The 13,515-nt window shown below is 40.8% G+C and overlaps 1 protein-coding gene across 1 annotated transcript in view; it reads right to left on the minus strand.

The window, feature by feature from the left end:
• LOC125879277 (arf-GAP with coiled-coil, ANK repeat and PH domain-containing protein 3-like) overlaps nucleotides 1-13,515 on the minus strand; it is a 73,211-nt gene that overhangs the window by 35,109 nt on the left and 24,587 nt on the right. The window contains exon 2 of the mRNA XM_049561088.1: nucleotides 1,438-1,495. Coding sequence (XP_049417045.1) covers nucleotides 1,438-1,495 — 58 coding nt within the window. The remainder of the gene's footprint in view (nucleotides 1-1,437; nucleotides 1,496-13,515) is intronic.

The following is a 13,515-nucleotide window of genomic DNA, read 5'->3' on the forward strand; positions in this document are numbered from 1 at the left end:
CTATTAATAAACCCGAGATGGACCGCAGTAACAAGAAAAAGTCACAATCATCTAAATAACCAATTTGTCACTTTACAAAAGAGGTAAATCTGTTTTTACAATCTACCGGCTGCACAAGATGGACCATAAGTACGTTTGTAAGTGACCTTTATCTGAACATATTATTGATGCGAAGGTAGAAATTGTTTCGATCATGACGAGAGTCCACAGGAGAAAGAAAAAACCTACAAAACAAACCAAATCAAATAATAAAAGGGAGATAGAAGAATAAAGAAGATGCGGTCACCACTTAACTACATTTACACTATCTCATCCTCTAAACGCTCTCTGAGCTGCAGCTCTATTAGTTTATCTAAGAGGCATTATCTCAGCCCATAGACTCCCTGGAGACAGTTAGCCATCAATTCTTGCTATTCTTACATACTTGAAGCCATTGATGTAATAACATTTGACAATGATGCAAGTAAGAAATTCATTCCCATTGTCCAGCTTGCCATTAACTAATTATACTATCATTTTTGATTGTGGTTTTTAATGTGAGTGCAGCTAATCCATATCACGTCTTTCACCTTTTACCAACCACTCTAACAGACTGCTATGAGAAGTTACATGACTGTGAACATCAATATCACTGAATAAGACACCCTTTTGAGAAAATAATCCAGCTACAATGCACCGCAGAGGACTAGAACCTTGAAAATATCTTTTCTCAACAGCGGTGGGCGGTAAATAAGCTTAAATAGTATTAATATTTCATATCTCACAAACAGCATTTATGATGAGCTGCTGTTAAATTGCTTATAGCATTTTCTCTGGTTAAAAAGGACAAACAAAGACATTACATGCTCAGATAACAGAGGCCTGCTCTGCTTTCATACTACAGAATATAAACCTGTCCCTGTGACATTAATCAGTGTTTGCTCAGTGCGCTCATCGTGCACCAGCTCCAGCCCGTGTGTGTGTGTGTGTGTGTGTAAATGTGTGTTATTTGGCAGCGCATGAGCCTATTAAATGTAATAACTCAAGTCTGCAGTGTTTCCTGGTTTAAATAGCCTTGACATTTAGATAAGAGAGCGGGAGAAAGACAGGCAGATTAAAAAAAAACACAATTACAGAGAGCATAACAGACAGACAGACAGACAGACAGACAGACACACACACACACACACACAGACAAAGGGCTCTACAATCAGTTTGTCTAAAGAAAATACTGTTTATAGACATCAACATCTAACATCTGGTCTCATTTTCATTCGCTGTGAATCAAACCCAGAACATCCTCTTTAAGTGTTCTGACAATGTGCAATATGTTTTTGTTTTAACCACAATTTAACACCAGCTTAAAGCAACATACACATGCAGTGTATATCGCTCAAATCTGACATCGTAATGAGCAGCATAGTCTGTAGATATAACATAAATTTGTGTTGTTTATACCTTGTCGAGCTTTGCTTCAATCTCCACCACGTCTGTCTCCACATCATCAATGCCAGCCCTGCAGAGAGAACACAAAGCCACACGATTAATCAAATCTGCTCCTCAGTTATGCCAGAGTTTGTGCAAACCAGACAGAGTGCCGTTTCTGCGAAGAGGAACCACACGTTAAGCTGAAAACCATTACAGTCACAGTCAGGACAAGATTCAAACTCTTGTTTGGGAGAGACTCTTGGATTAGTGGTACGCCACAATGTCACAGTGCCTAGTAACAAATAACCATCTCTGTGACATCTTAAAAAAGCTGACAAACGATGCAAAGGGAACAAAAGGGAGTCAGAGATGAAAGCACGGTTGAAAGAGGAAAGTAAAAGTACCAAACTGACAGTATGAAAGTATATTGTGTTCAAACAACTACCAGGCTGTCTAAGCATTTACAGTATCTGTATTTTACCCCCACTGAAAATCAAGCAGCAATCAGTCACCACACATCACAGACTCATAGACTCACAGACTCAAACATTAATCCTAATGACTAGATCGACAAAGGCATCACTCTGGAAGATTAGTGGCCACGACCTGAGCTGCAAAATCAATGAATGACATCATGCAGAGACAGAGAACACTCCTTAAGTATCCATAAGGTGAGCTGTTAAAAGAGGCAGCAGCAACACTAAAGGTTTTATACACTGGGTACCAGCAACTTTACATTGAATAAACAACATGAACAATTATGCAATAAAGCACTCCAAATTTAAGTATTAATTTATTTGTGTTTCTTTTTCTCCGATCAACAGAAAATGTAAAGATAATTAAATTAAATGGGACTGGAAGGCCCTCAGCAGGCTGTGTGTGTGTGTGTGTGTGTGTGTGTGTGTGTATAAGGTGGTTTGGGTTGGCAAAAGCCTTGACCATCCTTCCCCTAGGGGTCTTCTTCCATTAGCATGCAAGACACACACGCACACGCACAGACACACAGACACACAGACACACACACACACACAATATTCCACATCATTCATACATGAATGCTATTATTCAATGTTTAAAGTCAGCTCTGCAGTGTAGCGTCAGCTATTCAGCAAGCAGCATTCACACTAGGGTTGTAAATCACTGGTTTCATCATGATACGATATCATATCGATTCTTTGGACAATGATACAATATTTACCAAGCATGTTTACATTGCATAAATTAGCCTAGCGGCTAGCAGACTTAATTCCATTTATATCTTAACAAATTACGTGTATCATTTACTCTCCGTTGGTTTAAGTCACTGCATCTCCTGACGGAGCAGTAGGTTTGAATTTCAGCATGCATCCACATTTATTGAGCCTAACACTGTTGAAACAGAACAGCTAATGTTGCTGTAGTGATATGTTAGCAGAATGAAATGCCCGTCCAGGCAGGTAATGTTACATCGTGTTTTATCTTATAACGGCATTGACTATGTTCAGCATTATTTCCACACTGCTGATTTATTCCCAAGTAAATAAAGTTATCCTCGTCATCTTTCTCTTGGCTCCTTGCCATCTGCCTGCCGCTGTTTGATGGTGAGGCAGACTTTCAAAATAGAAGCGTATCCTAAAGATGACGTTATGGATCAATGTTGTCACTTTGCATCGATCATATTTGATTGTTGATCATTGATTCGATGTAACGAACCAGATTGATGGATCGTTACACCTTTAATTCACCCCCACAGTTTCTTAAGACATTACAAATCCTTTGCAAATGTGGACCAATTCTACAAAAACATCTTGACATGGTTTTTCTAATGGAATAATTCCACAATCATAAAAGTTTTAGGTTTTTTTTGTTAATAAAAACAAGATATTTCACTTGATAAATATCTACCACAGTCTTACATACAGACTGCATTTGCATATTGTACACAATTCTTCTCTCTCTCTCTCTCTCACCCACACACACACACACACACACACACACACACACACACAAACACACCTGACAGGGTCAGTTGTTAGGGCGACTCTACACTTGCACCACAGAGGCTGCAATTAACCTACTCTGTCAAACTGTACTTCTGATTCTTCTGCAACATGTACCTATACACACCAAAAAAGCACATAAAGCTGAAACAGAATACTGTCGAAGAAAATCAAACAGGATAAAGAGGTGTAGGGCTGCCACTTTTTTGTAGGCCAACCTAGAAGTTTACATCAACACAAAGCCAACAGGATTTTTCCAGTGAATATTGGAATATTGCAGAAAATAAGCTCTGTGGCAAACAAATGTTTTACAGGTTTTGTTCAGTGAGCTAATCTTCAGAGATGAACACCACTTTTATGAATTTTGAAATGTAAATGCAATCGCTAGAAGTAAAAACTTAACGTTAGGCTACAAACAATCTACACTACAGTTGCATGACATTAACACTGCCACCACAACGAGGCTGTAAAGCTGTGTTCATTGTGATGACGTTCTTTTGTCTCTTTAGTCACTTGTTAGCAACTGCCTTTTTCGAAGACACCTAAAGGCTTAAAGATTCATGAGTGGCATATTTACCAATGTATTATATGTCGCAGAACAAAACACGAAGGTCTCTCAAGCTTGAATGAACCACAGACCTTATTTCAGACATCTATCCAAAAACCCAATGACTTTGAGATGAGTGCTAAAATGCTAACTCATTTCCTGGTTTTAGGAGTCTTTCTGAAGCGCTCTATAAACAAATAAATATGAACTTATTTTTCTATTCATCTCCAGCCCTCAGAATCAGCTGGAGCTTATTGGAGACAATCTAGCCAAGGATCAGCGTCACGCCCTGCACGTGCTAGAACACGTCTACCGTGACCTCGAAACCCTGGGAGGTGATGATCTCATCACACAATCTCAACCCCACCCTCATCTTTAACTCTTTAACTCTATGAAAACACACTGACAGCTGATGTTACACATCATAGCACAGATGCTGTGCAGAGTTGGAGGGAAAACATGTAAACAATTAAGCAACCTGCTCAGCTAGTTTATTTAAGAAGGTCAGGACTCAGCCTGTTTCTGCTTCAGAGAAAAAGGCCACATTTGAGGGGGGCGGAGATGTCAGTCTGCAGCTTTAGCACCTGCTCCGGAGAACAACATTCCAAGAATTCCTTTCTGCTCCTGTGCTTTTTTTGCAATGCGTGGAGATCTTCAGCTTATTCTTGACTTGTGTTTGTCCTGCACTTGTCTTCATCTTTTCTCATCCAGAACGCACACTGTTTATACAGACTGCACTACTCTCTACCACAACATGACACTGACACAGCAGGCGGGCGTGTGTGTGGTCTGCACAGAAGGCTGATTTATATTGTTTCAAAGAGGAAAAAGAGAGAGCTGGAAATCACAGTTGAGAGACCCTTCATTAAGCCGTCTGAGTCATTTGTTGCACTTGAGTATTGTTGTTGGGGCACGCAGTGTAATCCATCAAACTGGCTTAGATGTAGTTTCTGCTCTTTAGCTGCATGTCAATTAGAAAATACAACACTGCACATCCAAGCTCCACTCCCAACAGCATCATGTTCCCCATTAAGTCACAGTGAAACCAAACACACTCAATGTCAAACAGCTGTTCAATCCAGAGGATAAGCTCATTACAAGCGTGTCGTGTCTCAGGCGGCATACGCTGCCAATAAACAGTGACTGACATTTGATGATGAGGATACACAGAGTGACATTCAATACAGAAGCAGCCGATGCACTATTGATCCAAGTTTTTAAATTCAGCAAAGGATTCAGAAAATGAATGGTGCTTTGCGTTGCAGGTTGGATGCATGCAGTGTTTTTCCCAGCATGTTTGTGCATGTAAATGCATCGGGATTTATGAGCTTTGAAAATCAATACACTGAGAACGCTATCAGCTCTGGCAAGGTTAAATACCAAAGAAACAGCACTACAGGAGCAGATTAGTTTGTTTTAAAGAGTGTGTAAGGTTACGTGCACAATAGTATTTGCTCTCATGTGGCAGAGATCTGATCTTTTCAGAGTAGTGTGGACACAGAAATCTGATTTTTTTCCAACCAAGTCTGGGCCACATTTAGCCTGGTTCCAGACCATAGACCCCGCCCACTCAACTGAGTAGGCTTACATTACTGGTCTGGCGTACTTTAATGAATTTGCGATTTATCTCGTCCAAACGATAGACGGACCAATGAACACCGGGGGTCTAGCGATTAGCCAATCAGCGCCACGCTGATGTCAAGCTGTACGCCGGTGGGTAACTGGTGAGGATGGCAACAATGGCGACCGCTACAGATCCTACAGACCACATTAATGATGCTATTGAGGTATTTCGCAACTACTCGCGTTAATGGAGGACCAAATTAAGGAAGCTGCTAAACTGGATTTAATGGCGATGCAGCTGGGCGTGCAGGACGACGGAGACATTTTAAACGGGCAATGCTTGCTTGTTTTCAGCATCCCCGAGGCATGGATACTAATGACGTCAGATTCTGGGTGAGTCGTTGATCTCTACTGATTGGTTAGGGAAAAAATCAAATTCCCTCCCCCTTGTAAATCGCCTTCAGTGGAAGCCATGTCAGACTGAAGGTTCTGGGAGCTTCAGTCTGACACTCAGGCTAGGCCACATTCATATTTGGCCCTAAATCCGATAACTGATCACCAGCCACACGACCACTCGCAGAAAGGTCATATTAAAATTCACGTTTTTTTTCCATACATCCATGTTTTTTCTGCGTCATACTTCACTGTACAGGTGCAGATTGCTCAACATACAGTGTCAGAGTAGTCCAGTGAAACTACAGAAGGCTGCCACCAGCCAATACAGCCTGACTGCTAGACTTTTTCTGATGGGGCAGCTTGCCTACATCCCGTGACTGTGTTGTTATGAGAAATATTGAACTGTAGGTCTGGACATCATAAGGTTTGGAGGAATACTTCCTCCGTGAAAACCTCCACTTTGCAGCTCCACCACTCCTGAGTCATCTCACAGCTGCACCCAATCCCTCTCCACAGAACTACCAACAACAGCTGCTAATAAAGCTAGTGACCTGTAAGCCCATTTTTATGACAGCCTGTTGACCTGTGACCATTTTTCTGCAAAATGCTACACATTCTCCCAAACAGAGGCACATGGCTAATTGTTACGCAGGATAATAACATGGGACCTACCATGGCGATCATTCGGGAGATGAAGCTTGCGCTGCTGTCACAAATGTGACATTTTTTGGTGTTGTTCCGATGCATTTTGGGTGACATTATTGGTTGCATGTGAGACGTTTCAGGGCAGAGATCCATTCATACTGATGTCAGATATGGGTCACTTCAGGTCCAGGCAGAAAGATCAGTTCTGGTCAGAGTAGAGCATTAAGCCCTTTACTGTGAACATAGCCTAAGATTGGCAATGCATGTTTGTCCTTATTTGTCCCTTTCAATACCCCCAACAGTGCTAAGTATCTCAGCTATTAATGTGTTCCCATAACTAAGTGCACCAGAGAGTTATGAGATTAAAGTGAAATGGAGTAAAATTGACTCCCAAGGAGGATTATGGGTAATGCTGCAAGACATGAAGGCTGCATGAAGGAGATACTGTATATGTGTGTGTTTTAAAATCTGGTCTCAATGACACTAGCTTCCTGTGTATGTTCAGTGTGTGTGTTTAAGCGCTGGAGGAAAAGCCCAAAGCCTCTCCACTGACGATGATGATGAGGAGGAGGATGCAGCCCTGTCAGGAGGAGGGAGGGGGATGGGCTCATATTCGCTGCCAGTGATAGCATACTGTACATGGTCTGACATCACTAGTAAGACATCACTGGTAAGGGCGGGGGAGGGGAACCTCACGTGCACAAGCTCCACGTGCACTCCCATCAGCCCCAACAACCATCCACCCAAGTGCACAGAGTCTATTCTTGTCCCCCACGCCGTGTGTACTCTAGCATGAAGCTTGCGTGGCTATCCTCTCGCATCTCTTCACACGAGAGCGAAACCCACACAAACACTGCACGGCAAGGCCGCCAGCCCAGAGACATATCTGAGCCCCCCATGTCTTCCAGACTCGATGTGTCACATGGCATCACATCCACATCAGCATCACTTCAAAGACCAGGGGGACAGCGGCAGAGAGAACAACAAGTCCTCTGAAACCAGACAAGACCCGGACCCCAGTGGCTAAAATACTCACATGCAACCAGACATTAACAAAGATATTCACTGGAAATGACATGATACATGTCTGTTAGACATAATGTGCCTTGAGTAAAACAAACATGTGACTATGTAGAGTGAGATACAAGATGTTTAACAAGGGGACAGGAGCCACTGTGAGCACACTGGGAAATCAGAGCTGAAAGTGAAAATGCAAAGTGTACGTGCGCATGTGTGCTCTGGATAAATCTTAATTTACCATCAACCTCCTCTGGTGCTTCCTAATCTGCACCACTGACCTAAAACGCATGTGTATGTATTTGTGTGACAGATGTGCATTTTGTGTACTTTACTAATATCATAAAGACAGTTTATTGTATCCTCAGCAGTTTCTCATGTGATTCCTGCAACTTTTGTTCTACATTATCTGACTCAGCAAATCAGATTGTGATAGGCGATGACCTCATTTTCTCCTGACATCAGGTGGATGAAAAGCAAATCCACTCATCTAATGTGTAGTCTACACACACATACACACACACACACACACACACACACACACACACACAATAGTGAATAAACAAATGAATGAAATGTAGGATATGACTGACTGAGTGTAAACACAAACCCACAGACAGACAACAGAAATAAACAAATGAATCAGATGCACAATATGACAGGCCACACACACACACAAAACACACACACAAACACACATACACACTGACCCAGAAACCTACTAAATACACGGCTTTCATCAGAAGACTCTACTCGGCCACTATGACCCAAAACTACATGTAAAACACTTAATCTGCCAAGTTCAGTTCCACTCACATGAACAGGTACTTTTACTTTGTGCTAAACAAAGAGGATAAATAAGTCATGGTGCTCTTTGGCTGCTGTGTGAACAATTGTTTGCCGACAGCTGGAACATTTATCTAAAACAACTTTTTCATGCCTCGAAGAAGATGAATGGCAGTGAGAAGAAGACCGTGAATAAAGTTACTTTAGAGCATCTTCATGCATGTTTTAATTAGCGTCTTAAATGCACGCATGCATGCCTAATGGTGCCCGGCCCCTCATGGGCCTATGAGACACTATTATCCTTGGCATCAGTGAGGATAGACATGTCAGGCATGGCACATAGTAATGGTGGCTGACGATATATGCAAATTTTTCAACCGTCTGATGTGAAGGCGTGTTGTAGCAGTAAGCACTGAGCAGCTTTCTGGAAATATTGGATGCTCGCATGATTTTAACATCATTGTTATAAAATGTCTTTAAATGGTCAGACATTTAACCCAATGGATAAACCAAAAATGAATATTTCTGTTTGGTTCTTTATACCCATTAAAAGTTTTTTAATAGGTTTTCCAGAAAACCTATTAAAACCTATTACATGATATATCACAATAAAAGTATATTTACCATGACAGACATTTTTATCTATATCACCCCGCAAAAATTACAAAAAGGAGTTTCCAAATCAGTTAGATTGCTCCTTTAATTTACTTTTCAATACTAAAATTTAGTACATTTTTTTTAACCCGTATCATCTACCCCATAGCATGTAGCACCATAAGACATTAAAACCTAATAGCCATGTGTAATTAATGCAGGTTCCACAATTTAAACCCAATGGTGGCTGAAAATAATTGTCTCCTTGACCCACAAATGGTCGATTCCTGTTCAGTCTAATTTTTGGTAAAATGTTGAAACTTTGAAGAAAACACAAGTTCTGTTCATGAAGTATGTTTATAGTCCTTTGTGCTTTGTAGCTTAGATATTTGGGCTCACTCATGACTTACTGTAGTGTGTATTATAATTTGTATTGTCAGAAGACAGTAAAAACAGGGGAGGGTCTTTGTTGTTGTTATTAAGCCGCCTGTACTGTAAGTACACACAGAAATTCAAAGTGTCTCATTTATAATGTATACACGCTTTCATCATACTCTACCCACAACTTCAGACTGCACACACAGACATGCACACACACATCAAAATATCCCCTTCCCAGAATTCCAAGTAGCGAGCTCCATGGCAACCATTCATTGACCCCCAATCACCATGGCAACAGGCATCAGCATTACTCACGCTTTTTTTACTGACCAATTTCCTCTTTGTCTGTCTGATGTGTCTGTCCCTGTACATCTCCCTTACAATCTCAGCGGCTCCCTCTTTTTTCCAAAAATGCTAATTTTCCAGTTTTCTTACAACGCTTCTTTCCCTGAGAGAGAAAATCAGTCAAATCACAACAACCTGCTGATACTATCTTTATCAAGGACGGGCCTGTGCGTTACAGTGGAGAGCAAGTGTCTGTAGTGCGGCTTGTGGCGCATCTGCAGTGCCCGCTGCCACAGGCAAAGTGCCCTTGAGTAGCATACTGATGCCTAAAGCTACTAAGGCTCTGTGCTCGGTCCTGCTCGCTGAGAAAAATCAATCTTAACATGTCAGTCTTTCTCTTATTCGGGCCAGACATCTTTGTCAAAGTAAACAATTGTTATTATTTTTTAATAAAGTGACTTTCTTTGATTGTAATGATGTGATCTGCATTATTCTCCCATGTTTCTACATACCATCACTCGTTGCAAGAACAAAGGTCAAATTACAGTGAAAACATAAAATCAGCTTAATGTGTGTGCCGATTGCTGAATTGCAGATTTTAAGATAAAACCATTGATCGCATGCTTTGTTGTCTTTGTCTGACTGTGAGCAGGCGCAGGTGGTTTTGGGGTGGGGATAGTAACGGCAGCCCATCCTTCATCTCTTTGTTCTTACATCCTAAACCACACTCACCCAGTCCCTATATTAACAAACCAATTTTGGTAATCTGGAGCAAATATTTGCAGATTTTGCATCTATTTATTGCATTGTGAAAGGGTTCTCTGTAGTGGAATACCAGTCCTAGCCATCATGCTGTCAAATTGTCTGGGTGCTTTGCTCTAATTTTTGTCCATGACAGCCTTCTCCCCCCAGAAATCATCTATTCCCCCTGCTCTCTTTGTTTCATTTGTGCACGCCTCCGTCTGTCCATCTGACAATCTCTCTGTCTGCCTGCTGTCTGTCTGTCTGCCTCCTTCATTAGCTGCTGGCATGAGGCTGAGGAATCTGTGTTTGATACAAAAGGACAAACAGAAAGAGAATTACAAATGCAAAGGTGAAAACATTAATCCAAAAAGCTCCATTTTCGTGGCAGGCAGTATTCAAATATTTGAAGCAGACGTCTATTCGACAAAATGCAACTCTATTCATGTCTCAATACCACCATCAGCACATGCACGTGCACAGACTCTATCAAAAGAGCCCTCAGTAAATGATCCTCTTACAAAAAACACACACACTTGCCTAAACAGACTGCCTTTTCACACCAATAACAGGCCAAGCCAAACACTAGTATCTTATGTGTGACCAACAAAGACGCCTTCACTGCTTCCCCTTAACCCCCCCTCCCAACACACAACAAACATCACACTCATTCCCTGAAAAAACATTTGACTGCGCCGATGGCTGATGAGACAAAGAGACCAAACATGATGCTGAAAAAAAAGCAACCATTACTTATGTCCTCGAGCTGCAGTATAATGGTATTAAACAAAACTGGGCCACAGTTACATGCTGAGTCAGCGCATTCAGGCATATTTGGCTGAACTATTGCTTTAGGGTAAAATTATACTTAAAGAAATAGTTCCACATTTTAGGGAATACGCTCATTTGTTTTCTTGTTGAGGGTCAGAAGAAAAGATTGATACAAGTCTCTGTCTGTATGGTAAATACAATCCAGCAGCCAGTTAGCTTAGCTTAGCATTGAAACTTGGAGCTAGGGGAAACAGCTGGTCTGGCTCCGTCTACAGGTAACAAAATCCACCAACCAACACCTGTGAAGCTCACTAATTACCCAGGAGACCAGAGGAGACTCATAAAACCACAAAGTGTTGTTTTTATTATTGGTTTTTAAACCAACAAGATGCAATGTCTTAATTAGTGAGGTGTTACTTTTGCACAGTGCCAAGCTTTTCCCCTTGTTCCCAGTCTTTATACTATACTGTAAGCTAAACTTAAAAAAAAAAACTCTGAGTATTGTGTCCAGCACCCAAAGAGAATGCTGGGCAACAACAATAAAAAAACCTGTGCAAAAATAGGCTGCACATGCACCAACCTCAAAAAACACAAAAGATTTTAATCATGCATTGCCATATTCTATATCAAAAGACATAATGCCATTATAAATAGTTGATATGCCTTTTTGTTTCTCACAAAACAGGATATTCCCTAAAAAGATGCGTGTCCTATCTGTGTTGCAACAAAACATTGTACATACAATATGTAAGGTAAAGTAATTGAAATTATTTTGGCCAAAATAATCATGACATAAAATGTTAATACCATCCCATGCCTAAGGGCTGCAATGAACAATTACAAGTACAAGTGATTAATCTGCCGGCTACATTTTTCAATTAACAGATTATCATAATTTCCTAGAGCCCAAGGTGATATATTCAAATTGCTTGTTTTGTATGAACAACAGTCAAAAAACTCAATAAGATATTTCATGTAAGACTGAAAAAAATCACATTTAAGAGTCATAACCAGCATGTTTTTGGTTGATAAATGACTTAAACAATTCATTAATTGACAAAAATGCTTGGTTATGTCTGTGGTGACTGACCCATTGTTTCAGAACTAGTTCACAGAAAGGACATCCTATGGTTCATTTCAAGTTAAACTACAGTAAGCTTCAGGTGTAAGCAGGGACTACAGTGTATTATTGCTGCCCTGGGCTTTAGTGTAAGTTACTCTAACAAGAAAGGTGATTATTTTGAATTCTAAAGAGGACAGGGCAGTCCATACTGGTGGATTCTTGCTTCAGTCTGTGGGGCATCTGCAGGGATATCTGATTGAGTTACAGTTTTATAGTATGCAGGATCTCATGAGCAGCAGAGGATAATGGACAATGGTGGCTGCACATTTGTCTGTGCTGTATCTATATAATTGAACAAAGCACTACCACAAACACACCATAAGTCAGTTTCTGCTTCCCAGCAGCTGTCAGACCACCTGCCTGCTGGCCTCACTAAAGCAGACCATTAGCCTAAATGTGATCTGTCTTTGTTGTCATTACTCATGAGCAGAATTTTTTTTTCTATAAACACAATGCATTTATAAATATTTCTGGTCAAGTGGTCTGGGATGTGGGAACGTCATTATTTCATTCCAGAGTACATTCCATCAACAGGCCAACAGGAAGTGTGCTGGAAGCTTCGGAGTGCGAAGTGGACAGAAATTATTTCTCTCTAATGTATTGTAACCGCAACTCAAGCCAGGTGGAATTGCTTTCTCCTGGAAAATACAACATATTTCTCTCCTCGCTTGCCAAGGGAGAAAGGCTGAGAGTAAAACAGGGAAAAAACTCAGCGACCGTTTTCCACAGGAAGCCACTCTGCTGACTTGGAGAAATGCAGCTTGAGTTACATCATCATCAAGTGACCATGTCTGTGCTGTTGCCAGAAAGTCTTGAACCTGTGTGAGTGAAAGAGGCTCATAAAATTAAAAATCCACCAAACTCTAAAGTTACACATATTCACATATATATATGTAGGCATGCACAAACACACACAGCTGTCTCCCTCCATCCTGCTGATCCTATGTTCACTCATGCTGTGAATTTAAGTGGCACTAAATTTTGGCACATTTTCAGCTTAAATCATTCTGATTACCATAACAAAAAAATCTCTCTTAATGTTTTTCATAGTGGAGTGTGTTGGGCTCATTTCCACTGCATCCTCACAGCAGGAGGCACTCATAGCACTGAGCTCCAATATTATGGCTCTGTTTGGTGGTCAGTTAAAAGTGATCTAGATTTGGCCATTATTTACTTCTTTAACCACAAGATGAAATGGAAAATGCCTTCTTAACTTGTTTAGATCAGACATTTTTGTATATTTGACAATATATGCCAAAAAAACAACCTAAAAAATCAAT

This window comes from Epinephelus fuscoguttatus, linkage group LG1 (genome assembly GCF_011397635.1).
Source record: "Epinephelus fuscoguttatus linkage group LG1, E.fuscoguttatus.final_Chr_v1".
NCBI classification, from domain to species: domain Eukaryota; kingdom Metazoa; phylum Chordata; class Actinopteri; order Perciformes; family Serranidae; genus Epinephelus; species Epinephelus fuscoguttatus.